At 33.7% G+C, this 20,303-nt stretch overlaps 1 protein-coding gene across 1 annotated transcript in view; it reads left to right on the top strand.

Moving 5' to 3' along the window:
* The window catches only part of CNBD1 (cyclic nucleotide binding domain containing 1), a 210,920-nt gene that overhangs the window by 171,522 nt on the left and 19,095 nt on the right, over window positions 1–20,303 (top strand). The window contains exons 8-9 of the mRNA XM_064480798.1: window positions 775–912; window positions 2,103–2,235. Coding sequence (XP_064336868.1) covers window positions 775–912; window positions 2,103–2,235 — 271 coding nt within the window. The remainder of the gene's footprint in view (window positions 1–774; window positions 913–2,102; window positions 2,236–20,303) is intronic.

Genomic DNA, 20,303 nt, shown 5'->3' on the forward strand with positions numbered 1-20,303 from the left:
GCTATATAGTTAACCAAAAAGAAAACTATTCAGTCTTTCTATGGATTTGAAGTAGAAGATGGAGGTCCTCCCATATTATCATTAGATGGCCGTAGTAACCTGATGTTTTCTCTAAGCTTCTCAATCCTATATATATTTCTAAACTTTTGTTGTTGTTGTTGTTACATTTCCTCTAGTTTTTTCCAGGCAAACATGAATATAGATCTTCTATGTCAGTATACACATTCTCACTACATCCTAATAAACTTACAATATGTAGTCTAGTGGTACTATTTTTGCCATGCTTAATATTTACTTGTAATATAATAAACTAGGAGATCCTATGTGAATACATACATATGCCAGTGATTTTTACATTAACACTATACTGACTTTCATTATTACTAATATCATATGAGTATCATAAAATACAAAGAAGACAGACCATGGATATAAGTGCACCATTATCCTCATTCCTTCAACAAATCTTTATTGAATGGCTACTCTGTACCAAGCATTATTTCATGTCTTAGAATGAATCAGTCAATAAAACAGAAGATCTACTCTTATAACTTATTTTCTTCATGCTAGTGAAAGAAATTTTTTTTCTTGCTTTGGAAAAGTGACATTTGGGAGAAGTATGACATCCATGCAAGACTGCTCAGGGATCAAAGACCTGGAGTAGGACCTACAATTCTGCCTTTTGCAGACTCTCCTAGATTGACTATCACTGGTATTTTTATGTTAATGATATGAATGACAATGACATGTAAGCTGCCTTTGGTGCTTTTACAGCTTGGACAATGGAGTACCTTTGGAACCCTGGAAGTTACAGCTAAGATTGAATCAGAAACAAAGGCTTACTCAGTGGTGACAGAAGAAGATTGTGAAATTCTTAAAATCCCTGCAAAGAATTGTGCAAAGTTAAAATCGGTATGACCATATTTAATTTATATACTAACACAGTATGGATGTAAATTAACACAGTTTTGCCTCTGTAGAAAGATGTCCATATCACTTTTATGCTTTAATTTGGCTTGAACTGGAGACCATTAATATATGGTTTATTTGATGAACATCACTTAAGCCTCTCATGAGTAGTTGAAGTGGAGAGAAAAGTCTCTGTGAATATAATTTATTAAATGTTTGAGTGCTTTGGTTTTTCATGAATTAAAGATTCACTCAATCATTTATTTGTTCATTCAACAAATACATGTTTTGGTTGTCAGCAGTATATCATGTGTTAGGGATACTGAACAATCAGAGAGGCAGATCTCTAGCCTCTACAGTCTACCTTTGGGAAAAAATACTTGGTAGTTATTGGCATACTGTTAAATTGTTATAATACACATCAAAACCCTGAATAGGTGAGCACAGCTTAATTCCCATCCCCTAATTCTGCTGCATTAGGATAACTTATTTTCTTCAAGCCTAACAATTTATTCTCTTTCAATCAAATCCCAAAATTCCCCTCTCTCCTGTTTCTCCTCCTCCGGATGGCAGAGGAAGTTTTGGGCGGCCCCATAGTCATGCTGTATGCAAGCTCCTCGTCACAGGGTTTAACCCTGGTTCAGGTACCACAGGGCACTAGCGTCAGTCACAGGGAGGTGCTCACGTTGGAGGGAAATGAGACATTGGTCTTCCTTATTGAGATCTCTGATAGTTCGAGTTTTGTTCAATACAGTGGTCTCAGGGTCAGTGATACAGAAGACTTTTCCAGCATTCAGCTTCCTTCCAAATTCCTGGTTTCAGAGTGGCTGGCTAAAAAATGTTGTTTTTTATGTTTGTTTTTACTTTCAAAATATCCATATCACTTATTTGATATTATTAAACACAACTTTGAATGTAGGCTTGAATATGATAGGGTGTTTACAAAATGCTAAAACATTTATAGAAGTCTAAAAATATTTTGAAAGGGGAGAAAATATTTTGGTAGCAGATCTGAAGATTAAACTTTCAGTATGATTATATGGTCATGCTCCTATAAAATTCAAGTGCATTTTGTAGTAACCTACATTCATATAACCTTTATTTTACTTTTACTGCCATTTATCTGTTAACTTTCTCTCTCCTCTTTTTAAAAATTATCTTACATAAAAATTTTGACAATGAGTTTTTTTCAGGAAAAGACAAAACTGGAAAATAAACGTAAGGTGAAATTAATTCTTAAGTGTCCATATTATAAGGAGTGGCCAACTTTATCCATCTATGAGCTAGTTGCACTCATTAAATGGAAAACATTTCCTCCAGGTCATGGTGAGTTTAATGCAATTTTGGATAATTTTCTTTACATTACATTGTTGGAATTTATAATTTTTCATAGTTTTAATATTTTATATACTATTTCTTTATGAGTGCTTCTCTAAAACATTTAACCTTACCTTTGAGTTGGACATTTAGATTATTCCTATATATCTACTGTAGGAACCTGGTAGAGATCCAGGAGGTAAAACTCATAAAAGTATGGGGATTCCCTGATGTCTGGGTCCCTTTGGAATTTTTAATCCTCAGATTTGTCCACAGTGAACCTTCAGCAATTTGTCAGTTACAGTTTTTTTTTTTCTACTTCAATCCTGGTTTCTATGGAAGTTTCTGCTTTAGTAAGTTGTGATTCTGTGTATTTACCTGTCAGTTCCTCCAATTTTGCGGGCAGCAATTTGACCTGTAACCTCATTTCTAGTATGAAAAAATTCTTGGTTTTTCAGCTTTCTACTTGTTATAATGTAGTGGTGACCTCCAAGCTCCTTACATATTGGAGCAGAAAAACGAATTTTTTACTATATTTGTTATTTTTCTAATACGTGCTCTCGGGCTAACCATATACACCTAAATTTATGAGAATCTACTTCAAATTTTTATTAACTTATTTCCAGTTAGATATAGACATGCTGCAATGCATACCTCTATTTCCTTTTGCCCTTTGTGTGTTATTAATTGTTATACATATTGAATTTATATGTTACAAACCCAACAATAAGTTATCATTATTATTTTAATAGTTTTATGTCTTTTAAAAAACATGAGAAAAAGAGTGAATAAGTGTATATTTATAGTATTTGCTACATTAAGCACCTTATTTACCATTTCAAGTTATCTTCATTTATTCCTATAAATTCGAGTGACCATCTGATATCCTTTCCTTAGTCCAGTATAAGTTTGCTCCCATCTGCCTCCTTGTGCTGTTATCGGCAAGTATATTACATTTTTATATCATAGACTCAAATCAGAATTATGAGCTTATTATTTCACACAATCATTCTCTAAGACAAGTAAGAGAAGGATAAGAAATATACATTTATGTCACCTTCTATAATTACATATTTACCTTTAGGGTTACTTTCTGATTTTTTAAGCAGATCTGAATTATTGTTTGGTGTTATTTCCTTTCAGCCTGAAAACTTCCTGTAGTATTTCTTTTAATGAGTAAGTGCTAGCGATGATAATCTCAGGTTTTGTTTAACTGGGAGTGCTTTTATTTGTTTTTGAAAAAATATTTTTGGATTCTTTGTTGACAATGTTTATTTTTTTATTTTATTTTTGGGGCACACTTTGAATATATTATCCCATTGTCTTCTGGCTTCAAATAGTTTCCGATGAGAAGTTAGCTGTTAACCTTATGGCTCACGTATAAGTGATGAGCCACTTTTCTTCTGCTGCCTTCAAGTTATTTTCTTTTTCTTTGTCTTTTAGCATTTGTACTGTGATGTGTCTGTGTGCTTCTTCCATCTTACCCAGCACCAGAATTCTCTGTCAGCACTTTAACTTTTATTTTTCCCTCTCCTCTGCTCCCACTCTCTTTTCCCTCAGTTATGCTATACCCTAGACCTTCAGCTGTACTAACTGGTAATAAAGTGAACTTTATTTTATCATTCACCTCCTTCCCAATATTTTTTCTCTTATTGTCATTCGGTTAAAATTCAAAATCCTTAATATTGTTTAAAAGCCTGGTTGCATCTGGGCCATGCCTATGTCTCCAAGTTCTACATCGACTCATTCTTCTCCCTTCTGCTCATGTTTCAGACATTCCGGACTTCCGTTAGTTCTAGTGGTACCCTTCCACATCTAGGAGTTTGCATGTGCTGTTCCCACTTCCTGGAGAAGTCCCTTAACTTTCACCTCACTAAATTTATTTATTGTTTAGATAATTTTTCCAAGATCAATTTAGGTTCTAATTCTGTCTCTTTGCTTCCAGAAATCTCTGTATATCCCATACCTGAGGGTTCAGCAGACTTTTTCTGTAAAAGACGATGTAGTAAATATAGGTTTTGCAGGTCATGTACAGTGTCTGTTGCTTCTGCTTCTGCTTCTTCTTCTTTACCATCTCCCTCTTCTTCTCCTTTATTTTTATTCCTCCTCCTCCTTTTCTTTCCTTGTTTCTCCTCCTCCTTCCCTTAAAAATGTAAAATATATTCCTAGCTGGAGATCTGTAAAAAAATAGGCCTCAGGCCAGAGTTAGCCCATGGGCCAGCATTTACTAACCCCCTGTCTTATCTCAACACTCATCACGCTATGTTACAGTTAATAACTTAAGAATCAGTTTTCCCAGTAGACTTAAAATTCCTCTGGAACATGTTCACCTTATTTTTCAGTACCCAAAAGAGTGCTTAAAATTTGTAAGTCCTTGAAATATATGTTGAATAAAAAAAAATGAATGAATGTTTTGGTGTTGGTGTGTCTTTAGACCAAAGTTATGGTATATTTCTCCCAGAAGTAAATAATGTAACTGTGCTGCTCAGTACAGATGGGTTGTGTTAATACGTAGCATATATTTTCTTTATTTGACAGAAATGGTATTCACTGATTTCATCTTAATATACTTAAACACACTTTTGTTGTTAAATTTTGATTGAAACATAATTAGTTGCTTTACTATCTTTGAGTAGAAACTTGAGGAAATTGTATCATTGTGGTCAGTCAACCATTAAGAATGCTGTGAGGCACAGTGTTTTTAACTCATAATCCAGGGAAAATGAAGGCTGGTTGGTACTTGATATACTGTTAAAGATGAAGATTAGGATGATATTAAAAATAACACTAGTTAAAAGGCAGTTTGAAAGTCTGTTCTCTTCAAAAATCACCAGGAGGAAAAAATTTTGAATCTATCAACTAATCATTTTTATTTTTAGCCATTTTGTTCAACTTAAACTATACACGTAATTGTACAGCTCTTGAGAGAAATTTATCCTGGATTATCCAGGTGGGCCCTATGTGCCAGCAGATGCATCCTTATAAGAAGGATGCAGAGGGAGATTTGATAGAGACAACAACAGAGGAGAAGGTGATGTGAATAGATTGGAGTGATGCTTTCAGAAGGCGGGGATGCCAAGCCATGCCAGCAACGACCAGAAGCTGAGAAAGGGAAGGAATGGGTTCTCCCCAGAGGGGACCTCCAGAGGGAGCACAGCCCTGTTGACACCTTGATTTCAGACATCTGGCCTCCAGAACTGCCAGTGAATATGTTGCTATAGTTTTAAGTCACCTAGTTTATGACAGTTTGTTACAGCAGCCACAGGAAACGAATACAGCGATACACTATAAAATCATTGATTTTGTTCTCAAGTGATTTTGCAATTTGTTAAAGGTATATTAATATCCAAAGAATGCATCCAAACAAGCTTTGTAGGAAGGATGCAGTTTAATTTTTTTTCCTCAAAATTAATTTAATTATAGTAAGATAAAGATGAACAACATCTTAAACAATTAGGTAAAGTAAAAGACAATTACTGCTGATGGAAATAATTATCTGGCTGCTAGATAGTAATCAAAATAAATTAAGCATTTATTTAATTAATTCAAATCCTTGGAAATAGATAGGATACCATTAAATATCTTTTAATAGTAGAACATTCATTAATTCAGATTCCCCAAAGGACTCCTCATGAGCAAGCCAGGCAATGCTGAAGCCCTCTGTGGAGCACTCTTTTTCCTACCTCTTTCTACTTCCTCCATATGACCATCGCTTCTTTCATTTTGTCATTGCAAAAATTATACTCTTTCTTATGAATGCAATTAACTTTTGGCATTCTATCTTCTGACATTTAGAGGTAAATTTGCATTTTCTTCCATTTAAAAAATAAAACATCCCAACTGCATTTTCTCACATTTTAAGCAAACCAAACAGATGAATATAATTTTTATTTTCTCTTAGCAACAAATATGTGGGCAGTTAAATCTATAGACATGCTGAGTTATAAATGCCATTCACTTTCATCAAAATTATCTCTAAAAATTTCAGAGCAGAACTTCTTTAAACACTAACTCTTGTACTGCAATACAAATACTATCTATAACCAGACTGTTAACAAGGATTATTGTTTCTTGATAGTACTGATTGCTTTCTTCTAAGTTTCTGTATGTCAAAGATATTATATAATAACTATTTTTTATAAATAAGTAAATATAATTATAATTGGTTTTCTAAAAACCCAAAGCAACCTATTGAATGAAAAGCAAACTCTATTGAAAGTTGTGATGCCACATCCAATTTTGCAACTTTAGAAGTTCATTAACATAAGTCCTTACCAGTTTTCATCATATTTGAAGATACATGCTTTTTGGAATGTCTTCTGCTTGGAAATTTCTTTCACATTTGGAGAGATAAGATGAACAAAGACAGAAACCAGAATAATGGAAGTAGTTCAATATATACTGTGTTACAGATTTTAAGTAGGGAAGAGAAGTGAAAATAGAAAAGAGATTATTTTATTTACTTCCAAATTCTATGGCCCAGCTCACTACTGTATGAAAGCTAACCAGAATTCTACTGCAAGTCTGTCCAGCAGAAGAACATGCATTAGACCAAAGGGTTCCTGTTGGGTATGGTGAGATCCTGAATATGTTTAAAAAGATGAAATAAAGAAGTAGAAATTGGAAGCAGTGTCTGTGTAGTTTGATAAGACTGTACTGGCCAGTGATGACTGAATTCTTTTCCACTGTATTCCTGATGGCTATATAAAGAGCAATAAGATTTAAGAACCACAAAACTGAGCATATAATTCATAAAGGATTATAATGTAACTATATATGATTTTGAAGAAGTGTAAAAATTTTAGAACAATGCTTTCCAATAGAAATACAACAGAAGGCACATAAAAATTTAAATTTTCTTATAGCTACATTTAAAAAAGTAAAAAGAAACAAATGAAATTTATATACAGTGGTCCCTTCTTATCCATGGGGGATACATTCCAAGGTCTACAGACCAAACCTTATCTATACTGTGCTTTTTCTTATACATACATACCTATTATAAAGTTTAACATCAATTACTTACAGTAAGAAATTAATAATAACCAATAATAACATAATTACAATAATATACTGTAATAAAAGTTACATGAGTGTGACCTTTCTCCCTCAAAATATCTTACTGTACAAATTTAACTTGTTTTCTATCTTTACTAAGCACTTATCAAGCACTGTGGCTGTAACTTTTGCAGTTTGAGATGTGACAGCAAAACTAGCACAAATTTCTTTTTCCTTCTCCACGGTTTCATAGGTGAAGATTCATTCTTACCATAGATCTTAGCAACCTCAGCATATTATTTTGTTTTATTCCTTATTAATTCAAGAAATTTCACCCGTTCACTTAAAGGAAGCACTTACAGCTTCTCTTTGGCGTATCTGAATTGTTAACATCACCACTCTTGCACTTTGGGGCCATTATTAAGTAAAACAAGGGTTACTTGAACACAAGCACTCTGATGGCACAACAGTGGATCTGATAACCAAGGTGGCTACTAAGTGACTAATGGGCAGGTTATGTGAAACAAAGGAGTGATTCATATCCTGGGCTGGACAGAGCAGGGCAGTGTGAGATTTCATCACTACTGTTCTGGGTGTTCACAACACTCAGAACAAAATGCAATTTAAAACTTATGAATTGATTATTTCTGTAATTTTCCATTTAATATTTTTAGACCATAGTTGACCACAAGTCACTGAAACCATGGAGAGCAAAACCATGAATACTGCATTTTAAACTCAATATATCTAATTTCAGTAGGCAACCAACATAAAATTATTAGATATGTTGCATCATTTTATTTGTAATAAATGTTCATCTTAAATCTTCAACATCCATCATGCATTTTATACTTCCAGCATATCTCTGTTTGACGTAGCTGCATTCCAGTTCTCAGCAGGTGCACATGACTAGTGGCTCCCTATTGGACAGCACAGATTTAGAACATGCAACACTTTTCCTGATATTGCAAAACATAAAAAAAGAGGCAAAAATATTGATGTCACAGCTTTACAGAACTGCATTTTTAAAACTACTGACAGTAAAGATGAACTATATGACTTATTTTTTGAAGATCTTATAAATCATTATAATGACTATCTCCTAAAAAGTGACTATAGCTAAGAACATAAACCATGTTTAAGTTTGTTTTCCTTACTCTGACATTTGGAAGTCCTAAATTCTTTCTCTGGAATCACACCTTACAGATGAAAGAGAGAGAGAGAGAGAGAGAAAGAGAGAGAGAGAGAGTGTGTGTGTGTGTGTGTGCATGCATGTGTGTGGAGGAGCTAAGAATATCTCAGGAAAATGAAAACAGATTTACATGTAATACTTGTATTTCATTTTAAAATGGACTATATTATACTAATAAACAGATCTATTGAGATTCCACAAAACTTTATCTCTGTAGATGTTAATGGACCTGATAAAATGATATTTATAATAATTCTAAAATTATTAATGCAAAATTTGTACAAGTGAAATTGTATTCTTTATGCATCAGGGAACTTATTACTGAAAGGCATCCTATAACAATTTATTTGAGAAAAGAATATTCAAATAACTTTATAAATCTGAATTTTACTATTGAGATTATAACTGCATTGCTATACTTTTTGTGATAAAATTAATATGATATTCCACAAAGCTAGTATATAGACATATATATTTGCAATTAAGACCTAGCTTTCCCTTCCACACCACCAAGAAAGCAGTATTAGCTACTTAGGTTCCTAGGACAATACACAAAACGTTATTAAATCATGTTACTCCATAGTATGATGGAGGACTTGAAAAATATTCGTTTCTTCTGAAAATGAGGATAGCCCGCACTCCACCACCACTTCCATCCTGACCCGTTGAACAACATAAACGATTATTCCGTTAGTTTCAAATTTAATTTGGTTACTTCACTCTGCTGAGACAGGGAATCCAACTGACTAAGGAAAAATGAACATTTATTGGACTTGATGTCAGCAACTTTGTAGTTACTTTTACACATATTGTCTCATTTACTTCTCAAAACCCTTTATCAGTCAGGTATATTCATTTTATATTAATAAAGGGATACTATACTAAGGGAAACTAATATTAAGGAAAACTAAAGTTCAAAAATTTATTTTTCCACGGCCAGACTTTTAGTAAACATCATATTTGAAATCCAAATGGACAAATGAGAAAATTAATCCTTTTTCTATTGTATTATGTTATTTCTCCAAAAGGTGTTCTGGTATTTGAAGAAGTCAAAGCAACTGTCTATGCATTAAGCAGAGGTAGGCATGTCAAGACTCCAGGCAATGCAAAATCTGGAGTTTAATTTTTTTTTGTCATAAAGTCTCTATCAATCCACTTATTTGCCATTGTGCACTTTGGGGATTAACCTTCCTTCATCAATTTCCATATTTACAACTCTGCATCTGCTCCCGGCCAGACTTTCCTAGTCCCTGTGCTCTTCATAGATCACACACAATTCATAGAATGTACCCTGTTTTCTCTTTCAGAAGGAAACACCAAACTGTTTGATGTTCTAAGAAATTTTATTGCTATAATAAACAGTGGGAAATAGACATATGGTTAAAAAGGTCCTCATAGCATTCTATCCCCTTCGTTTTTTCACTTAGATGTTACAGAGTAGTGTAAAGACAACTATTAAGTCTTTGAGTGCACATGATCCTGAATTAGACTCAAATATTTTACCCAGAAAACCATGAACTGAGTTTAGAGTGTACATTTGGTAAAGATTATTGGGTGCCTGGCTTGTTTGAGAACAGAATGAGGACACAAGACTCAGTCTAAATATAAGACAGAGTGAGGAGTAGTTACGGAAATTGCACCAGACCATATGTCACCTCTGTGTAAACTAGAAACAGGCACATCTTTCTCTTGGCAGATGCAGCCCTGTGCCAGGGCATGCAGCATGGTGATGGGGATAGTGAGCTGGATTTCAGCCACACCAACCCCTGTAGCCAAGTGCCAGTAGCCTTCCAGCCCTCCCACCTTTTCTCCTTGTACATGTGACATCCCAGCACCATAGTCCTGGTCTTGGGTTGGCATTGCAACGAGGGCTGGAAATATGGAGAAAAAAGTGAGAAAAAAAATAGTTGAAGAAATAGGTGAGGGAGATTAAAAGTTACAAAATTCTTGTTGCAAAATAAATATCTTATGTGTGAAATGTACAGTGTAGAGGATATAGTGAATAACTATGTCATATCTTTATGTGGTGACATATCGTAACTAGACATCATGGTGATCGTTTTGAAATGTATGGAAATATCGAATCACTATGTTGTGTAACAGGAACTAATAGTGTTGTAGGCCAATTATAACTCTACAACAAACAGAGAAATAAGCTAATTGAAAAAGACGTAAGATCTGTGGTTACCAGAAGTGGGGGTTGGGGGAGGGAGACCTGGATGAAGGCAATCAAAATGTACAAACTTCCAGGTGTAAGAAATAAGTACTAGGGATGTGATGTACTATCTGACACATAAATATAATTAACACTAAAAGTTGTTAAGTGTGAATCCTAAAAATCTCATTACAAGAAAATTTTTTTTTTGTTTCTATTTCTTTAATATTGTATCCACATGAGATGAAGGAGGTTCACTAAACTTACTGTGATAATCACTTCATGATGTAGGCAAGTCAAATCATTATGCTGTAACCTGAAACTTACACAGTGCTGTGTGTCAATTATACATCTCGATAAAACTAGAAGAAAACAAATGGAAGTGAAACAAGTTTTCTTAGCCCCTTGGACACCTAATTTAACTAGATGAATGTTGCTACGTGGAGAGCGAATGTTAATCAGTCATCCACACATCAGCATAATTTGCAGTTAAAAAACTACAGGCGTGCATCAAAAGATCAGTATAATTATACTTTTTATGTTATAAAATATTTTAAGATATTTATGGATTAATTTTATTAATACTACTCTCAAGAATGGAAACATTTTTATAAAACATTTATTTCTGTGTGCATGAATATATACATGACTAGACATAAAGAATATTGTAATGAAAATGAATCATATCTCAATCAGTAAGTATGTCTAAAACCCAGAACTCTGTAGAGTCATCAGAAGTAGTACCTGTCTTCACTGAGTTTAGAATCCACATTAAAGAACTAAAGAAATATCTACAGTTACATATTCTTCAACTGAAAGCTAGGCACATTAACTTCTAAGAGGCTAAAAATTTACAGATGTCCTGGTATGTCAGGATCAGTGAGTGATAATTTGACTTAAACAAAATCAGAGAATCATATAAAATAACTTATTGGTAGCTTAAGCCTTTTATTTTATTTAAAATATTTAACACATATTGTGTATTTCTCATGTTTTGATGGAGGGAGAAGTCCCTTTTGAGTATGGATCCACATTAGAGATCTGTATTTTTTGTACTCCCTTTGCTAAAACATATGCTCTGTACCCCACTTACTGAATTAGACTCAAGGACAGTTTTGGATGAAGCAGAAGAGGCAGCTTTATTTCTTTTCCAGGCAAAGGAGGTCATGGTGGGCTAATGCCTCTAAGACTGCAAGCCTTCCAGGGAGAGAAGGCATGGGGTTGTGTAGTAAAAATTCAAGAGTTCAAGGGGTGGGGCGAGTTTACATAGAGATCACATAGAGGGTAACGAATTGCTGCAATGATGTCCTTGTTTCTGCAGATGCAATGGTTCCCTTCCCTCTACTGGGTACGAAGTTCACCTCCAGCTTTAGGACTCTCTTAATATTCTTGTACCTAGAACAAAGGATGCATAAGAAGGGTCTCTGTGGAAAGAGCTCCATAGGAAAACTTGTGCAGTTTAAAGTCGGGTTGATAAATGCTTTTAGCCTTTTAAGCAGGCTGAGGCCTGGGATCTCCTGCTGCAGGCTTAGAACAACAGGATACAAGGAAACCATTAAGAGGTCAAAAACAACTGCAGATATGCTCAACTGGGGCAAGCTATGCACAAAACACCCAACTGCTGTTTCTTAGTGTCAAGTTCAAGAGGAGGGCACTGGGGGCTAAAGCAGGGCAAAGAGCAAGATCCCTGCATGCAGCACCATGGGAGAGGGGGTTGGGTGGACCACCCAAGCTACCCTCCTCTCCAGCCTAATCCTGGTCAGCAAAAACATGAGAAAAACACTTTAAACCATTAGACAATTAGACAGATACAAACACCATTGCAGATATCAGATGGCCACTGATGACAGTAGGGTCCTGCTCAGTTACACACCCATAAATTCTACTATTAATTCATTTAAGGAGAAGAAGAAATAAAATCATTTGCAGAGATTAAATTTTGTTTTGCTTTACCCAGGCTCTTACCTATATCCAGTTGGGATATTTTCTTTTGCAGCTGACAACTGTTAGGTCTTTCCGATGGAGCCATTGTTAGCTTTCACAGAAACACGCACTCTCTCACATGCATAATATTTGTTGGTTCAGTATTTGATTAATTACTTTTAATTACACTTTTAATTACAGTGAAAAATGCAAAGGACATGAGCAGGATTTGGAACAAACACAATCGACTATTGTCAAGAATAAAACTTATTGAAAATAGCACATTAGGCTATTAAAGTGCAATTTGCAGGTAGTCAATGAGACAAGGGCATGTGCCATGTTTTATGGAGTCATTTAGCTTGGCACACATGTTAAATGGAGTCTGGTTAAGAAAACTTCTGCTGAAAATTTACGTGATAAGAGCCTAGCAAGGATATTCCAGGAAGACTTCATGGATTCTAACTTTAATACGTTTCATTAGAAATCTTTGCATTTTAATTCCAGAAGTCAAACTTAATGAACCAAGAGGGAAAAAAAATATATAATAAACAAAAAATAGTTTATTGGTATATAAAACTGGGAAGTTCAAAAATGGCTGGATCTAAGATCTGAGCTAATTTTACTAGGATTATTTGTTTTAGTCCTTCATTCTGTTTTGTTTTATGTTCTTTTCTTCTCTAGCAAGTTCCCCATATTATGGCAAAAATAGCTACAGTATACATTTTTGTCACAGCCAATGATCCCTGTGAAAACGTTTCTTTTCCTGATTGTTCCAGGAAAAATCTGGTATGACTCATTGGCTGGGCTTGAGTCTCATGTACACTCTGAACAATTCACTCTGGCCAGGGGATGGAATTTGTTGTTCAGCTGGAGCTGGATCACAGCCCAGCCCCTGGAAAATGGTGAAGTCTGCCTCGAACCACTTGGACTGCCAAAGGGGATGAGTGTGTTTCTACAGAGATGCTGAGACAACAAAAATACATGCTTCAACCATATGGGACTGTGGTATTACATAACCTTCTTTAAAGTGTTTGGGCAGAATTAGTGAGAAGGCTGCCTCCTTTTGAGCTCAGCTGTGCTTTGTCTTCTTTGTGATTCTATCTCTTCACGACCCCAAATATTTCTGCTTTTGCGTCCCACTGTAACTCCAACAAGAACTGTCATTTCCTGGTACCTACAGAGAGTTATCTGCTCTTAGGTTTGGTCTTTGAATTACAAATTTTCCTCCAAATTTCTCGAGGCAGTGTTTCTAGTGATATTGCTTCATATATTTGCAGCTGCCTTCATATGACTTCACAAAATGTAATCCCCTGCAGGAATTTTCTGGAATCTCTAGAATGACTCTTGCACTGTAAGCTCCCATAGTTTCAACAAAGCAAAAATCTCTATCTCTGTCTCTCTCATCTATATCATCTCTTGGACTAAGCAGTACCTGGAAGACATTCCTTGTTTTTGAAATGCAAGTTACTCTCATACTTTGTCTCCTCAAGGCACTATATTAATACTATGAGATAATAATAAATTTTTTAACAAATTGGTACCTTGCTCCAATGCCGCAGTCCTTTTGTTTTAACTGTTTCTCACTACTCCATGTGAGTTACATATGCACAACGTTCTGTATTCTCTTACGACAGTAACCACATGATTAGTTTTAGCTCTTTAAATATTGGCACTACTGAATTTATATCAGTGGTATTGTTGTACATTTTAGATGGTCAAAAAATGTCTTTTCAAGGTTTCCCAAACTATTAGTTAATGACAGAATGAGCAGATCTTCATGTCCTATGAACTATAGTTGACATTTACATGGCTTGTAAAAAGAGAGAAAAATGAGACTCTGCTAGGGGTAGTCTGCCTATGACTATTGTGTTATTATTTCCTATTTCATTTTTTTTTTTGCATTTCTACATGCAGTGACAGCTACATGGATAGTTAATTACCTCTAAGCCCATATGTTGATTTTCTGACTTTAATAAAAAGAGTGTTATTTGCTTGTGTTTATTACATCTAACATTTTAGAAGACTTAGACGTTTTAAATAATAAAACTCCACAGAAGTCCTTTGTTGAAACAATGCAAATCTTAGATCAGTAGGGGGCAGCCATGTCAAAGGCCTGTATTTCTCTCCTGGTCTCTTTAGGCTTGCAAATTTTACAGGAGATTTTAGGAGACAGTTACAGCTATGAAATTAATATTTGCTTAAGAAAATTGTGGGCACTCAAATGAATTTAGGCTTAAATGTGATACTAGTTCTGCTTAAACTTCTCAAATGACATTTTATGTTTTTTGAATTATTTTTATTATTTAAAATTTCACCATGTTTACAAAGAAAGTGCCATTTTTATTTTGACATAAAGTCAATTCTTCACTCAGAAAGGTTGGAAAGGCTTTATATTAAAATACCATGTAACTGGACTCTATTTTAGACACAACAAAGTGTTCTTGAACTGCAGAGGCTTGCTTCTTTTTTGCACATTGTATGTTAGTATTTATCCACTTACATTTGCTTGACAAATGTTATTTCAGAAACTATTGCTGGAACTTATCTGGAGATATCACTTGCCATAGAATGTAAAATATAAATCTAATTTGGGTTGTTATTCAAAAACAAATGACATGTGTTGGGAAAATGTGACAAAAATTATTCAGGCATTTTACAGAGAACAATTTTATGTGCTTAAGTAATCATTCTTGAGAAGTACTTTGGCCCTTTATATATGCATGTTATTTGTCAAATATGTAAGACAGTTTTAAAGAGAGGAAATATAACATACATTACTTGAACAAAACCTTTCAATCATGAAGCTGCTATAAATAGTTTTTCACACATGGGTACCACAAGAGCATCACTTAACAAACTACCTCAGCCACTCATTCAGTGTCATGCATAACCTGGATATCTTTGAGAAGAAAACGATATTTTGGTTTATCACAGGGAGCTCTGATACCTCCTATTTTGTCCTGCTGTTCTCTACTAGATTAAAAAAGTTTTAAAAATTATTTATTGTTAAATAAATGGAAAGGTATGAAAAAAGATTAGTTACATACATTTAACATTTTAGCAGTTTAGTCACTTTTCTTATACAATGACATTTGAGAAAATACGTCAGCAATAGAAATAATTTGAGTAATATACGTGAGGAGAAAAACGAAGTGTTAACTTCCATTTTGTGTCTTGTATTTTCTAGTATAAACCCTTGTTTTTGCTTTGTCTGTTTTTCTTTGGAGACTGACCATAGCAACCTCTTCTAGAATATTGGAGAGATCCTTGCTGAGTACCAGAAACACACTGTAATAATAGCATGAATATTTTAATATGCCTAAAATTAGTTAATTTGATTAAATTTTCAAGGAGCTGGTGATGAATGCTTTCTTTGAAATTCAGTATTAAGTGGCAACTAAGACTGACAAAGATAATATAAAAAAACATTTAGGGATATCAAACATGAATATAAATGTAAAAACTGAAAATTATATTGGAAAACATAATCTAGCAGTTCTTTAAAGAATAATACGCCAAAACAAAGTTGGTTCATTCTGAGAATTCAGTGAGAACTAACTCAACATTTTTTTAAAATGATATTAGCATATTTCACTAAAATATAAAGGGAGAAAAACCATAATCTCATCTTCATGGCAGCTAAAAACCACTTGAGAAAATTTTGACACACATTACTAATAAAATAAGACTAGATGAATACTTCCATAACATTATAAAAAGTTTTGACTCAAAAAAGAAGTTTGCTACATTCTTGACAGTAAATATTAAAAGCATTCTCATTAAACTGATGAGCTTACTAACGTCTTAAGTAAAGTAAATAAGTATGAATTTGAAAAATAAGTTGAAATCATTAATTACTCATTGTATTATTATATGTATAGTTGAATATTTGTGGAGAGTCAATGAGAAAATCATTAGAAAACATGGAGTTAAGTGAGGTGGTTAGTTGCAAGATTAATATTTAAAATATATTTTATGTTACTTACAAAATTTAAATGAAGAAGAGGTTACATACATAATAGCAACCAAAAATATCAACTATATAGAAATAGACTTAAGAAATAGGAAGGTATTTTTATAAAACAATAAAATGCAACTAAGATACATAAAATAAAACAATAATTGAGTCATAACTTATTCTTGGATAGGAAAACATATCACTGCAAAAATGTCTTTTTCACTAAATTTATTATCATAATGTGAGCTTAATAAAAAAAGGCAGTAAGATTTTTTTTTGTAAGTTGATTATGTGGATACTAATGGCTACAAAAAATAAATAAGCAAAAATCTTAGATACTTTTAAAATACTCAGAAGGTAATATAAATCAAATATTTTATTTGGTAAGCAGATTAGTTGAAAAACTAAGAAAGTAGAAAAATATGGCAGTTTAGTACAGTGTAGAGGTATTATTTCAAAAGAGTAGGGAAAAGATAGTTTATTAAATATGTGATCGTTGGACAAGTGGTGAACAGAGACAAATAGTGGATTAAAAGCCTCTGTGTAAACTATGATATAACATTGCTATAAGAAAAGATTGATGAATTCATTTTCTAACCATTGGTGGGGGAAATCCTTTTTTTTTTTTTAACATTTTTTAATTGAGTTATAGTCATTTTACAATGTTGTGTCAAATTGGGGGAAGGCCTTTTAAACATGACAAAAGAAAAATGTATAATACTTTTTTGAAATTTTTAAATTGAAACATTAGTCTCAGAGTAATAAAAATTGAGGATTCTTCAGGGCAAAATATTCTGTATAGTATTGATATATAGACCGCTGGCTGATAAAATGTTGAGAAATAAATTATTTTAAAAATAAAATGGCTCTTACCAATCAATTCTAAAATCTCAAGAGAGCATAGAGATGGAGAGAGAGAGAAAGAAGAAAAAAGAGTGGAAAGACTGTTCTCAATAAAGGAACAAATCCCCTGTATAATTCAGCTTCACTCATCATTTTGAATATTCAATTTTATTTAATTAACATTTTCCACCTAATCACATTGACAAACATTTGAAATTTCATTAATAAAAAGGAATCTCTAGGAAGTTAGAAAACAATCATGCACTTTAAGTAGGCATATCAGTGGATAAAACATATTTCAAGACTAATTTGGAAAAATCTATTAAAAATCAATCTCTATACAATCAAACTTTTATTTCTAAAAATATACACTACCAGTAAACAAGCACTTGTTTATTCAAAGACATATGTACAATAATTTTTATTGCACTTTTTCTGCAACTGGCAACAAATATCCATCAAGAAATGGTTGGTTAATAAATTATGGGACGTTTATAGAGTGGGAGCCTTCCACCCATATAAATAATGAGGCGTATCATATATGCAAATGTATAAAGATATCCAAGATAGTTAGCCAAAAACTTACAAAGTGCCAGAGTCTGGGTACAGGTTTATTTTAGTTGTGTGTAATTCTTTACTGTATCATATCCATACCTAAGTATACAATATATATTTCACAGCATGGCTGGAGGAGAGAGATCGTTTGAGTTTGAAGTCTGATGGTACAGCTTTCTATTTGTAAAGCCTTGAGCAAATCACGTGACTTCTCTGTGCCTTATTTTTTTCCTTCGTAAAATAGGGATAATAATTACACTTATATCACAGGGCTGTTTTGAGAATTTTTGTGTATGTGATCTGTCTAGCTAGATAGAGCTGTCTCAGTTTTATTGATCTCAAAGAACTAGCTTAGGTTTTCACTGATTTTTCTCTGTTGCTTTTCTGTTTTCTCTTTCAATGATTTTTACTCCCATCTTTATTAGTTCCTTTCTTGTGTGCATTTTGGGTTTAATTCACTGTTTTAGTATCTTCATGCCAGAAGCTGAGGTTGTTGATTTGAAATATTTCTTCTTTTTTAATGTCATCATTTAATGCTATCCCCTCTAGGTACTGCTTTAGACGTAGATGCAAATTTTGGTGACTTGCTTTCTTTGTTTTCATCCCATTCACAATACTTTCTAATTTTCCTTTTGATTTCTCCATTACCTGTTGTCTATCTGGAAATGTATTATTAAGTTTCAAGGTTTTTTGTTGGGATTTTGCCACTTAATGATTTTAAATTTAATTCTGTTTTTGTTCCAAGAACACATTTGGTATGACTTGAATCCCTTTAAGTTTATTGAGACTTTTTTATGGCCAAGAATATTGTCTATATGGTAAGTGCTCCATGTGCACTTGTGAAAAATGTGTATTTTCCTATTATTGGGTGGAATATCAGTTTTAATTAAATATGAAATATTTTTGGATATTGTTTTTTCAAATGCTCACTCCCTCCCTTTTGGATATGCAAATCACATGTGTTTTAGACCAATTAAACTTACCCCATGTCTCCGTATGTTCTGTTCTTGTGTATGTGTCTGTTTTATTTTTGTTTTTTCTGTGTTTCATTTTGGATAATTTTCTATTGTCATGTCTTCAAGGTCACTAATCATTTTGTTAGCAATGTCTAACCTATAAATTATATCTACTATATTTTTTTATATCAGACATCTTAGTTCTCACCTCTAGAAATTTGATCCTTTTTATATTGTCCATATTTCTACTTAAAATGCTCATTCTTTTCATTAGCTTATAGGATGTATATATAATAAGAGTTTTAATGTCATTGTCTTCTTATTCTGTCATGCACATCATTTCTGATATGCTTTCAATTAATTTTTTTCTTTTTATTATGAGTTATATACTCATTTTTTACACACATGCTTTGTAATTTTACATTGAATTCCAAGCATTCTAAATTTTACTTTGTTGGGTGAAGGATATCTTTTTATTTCTCTTAATTTCCTTGAGCTTTTGTTCAGGGACCCTCTTCAGTACTTGACAACAATTTGACATTTTCATATCTTGCTTTTAATCTTCTTAAGTTTTAGCTTAGGTCTAATTTCCCCCTCACTACTGAGGAAAAACCCTTCTGCATATTCTACTTGATGCCCCATCAAGGGTTTATACTTTAGTCGATAGGAAGAGAAAATATTCGCATCCCTTCATCCACATCAGAGATTGCTCCCTCTAATTATTTTCCCAGGCTTGGGTGGTTTTCTCACATTTGAGGATCCTCATTATTCTTTCCCTCAGAGACTGGAGATACTCTCTGAGGAGTGTGGAAGAAGAGGGCAGAGCAAGAAAGAGAGAGAGAGAGGCTTAGAAACCTGAAATCAATCATCTAAAATTGAGACAATCCCAGAAATATGTGTTTTGCCAGCTTGATGTCAGAGACTTAGTCAACTTTCAGGGAAACAAAGGCAGATGGTCATGCTAAGTGGCTCAACCACACCTTAGCATACCCCTGCTCTTTTGAAAGTAGCATCGTTGCCCTTCATTTCATAAAAGACTGACAACCAAACTTGTGAGTGTTCTGAGAGGGCCAAGGTTTATAGTTTAGGAAGAGAAGAACACAGGTAATGAAAGAATCTTGGAGCAAAGCATTTTTAAAAAATTAAAAGAGTAAACCAAATTCTAAGGCCATAAAGGTAAGACAAATATGTGTACAATAGTATGTATATGATTCAGGGCTAGTATATATCAAGGGAGGAGAGGCTATCAGGAAAGAGTTGACCCCCCCCACCCCGCAATACATGAGGAACATGAAGGATATTGATGGATAAAAGTAGCATTTATATCCCATTTACAACATCACTAATTACCTCCAAGAGAGTAGTGTCAGGGCTGTGGGGGCAGAGGAGGATGGACAATAGCAGTAATAAATGAATGTCTGATGTGGAAGTAGAGATGGCCATTGTTGTTGGAGGAGGCAAGCAAGAGGGTGTGACCATCAGTTTACCCTGGAGCTG

The sequence above is a fragment of the Camelus dromedarius genome, chromosome 30 (genome assembly GCF_036321535.1).
Source record: "Camelus dromedarius isolate mCamDro1 chromosome 30, mCamDro1.pat, whole genome shotgun sequence".
Taxonomy (NCBI): domain Eukaryota; kingdom Metazoa; phylum Chordata; class Mammalia; order Artiodactyla; family Camelidae; genus Camelus; species Camelus dromedarius.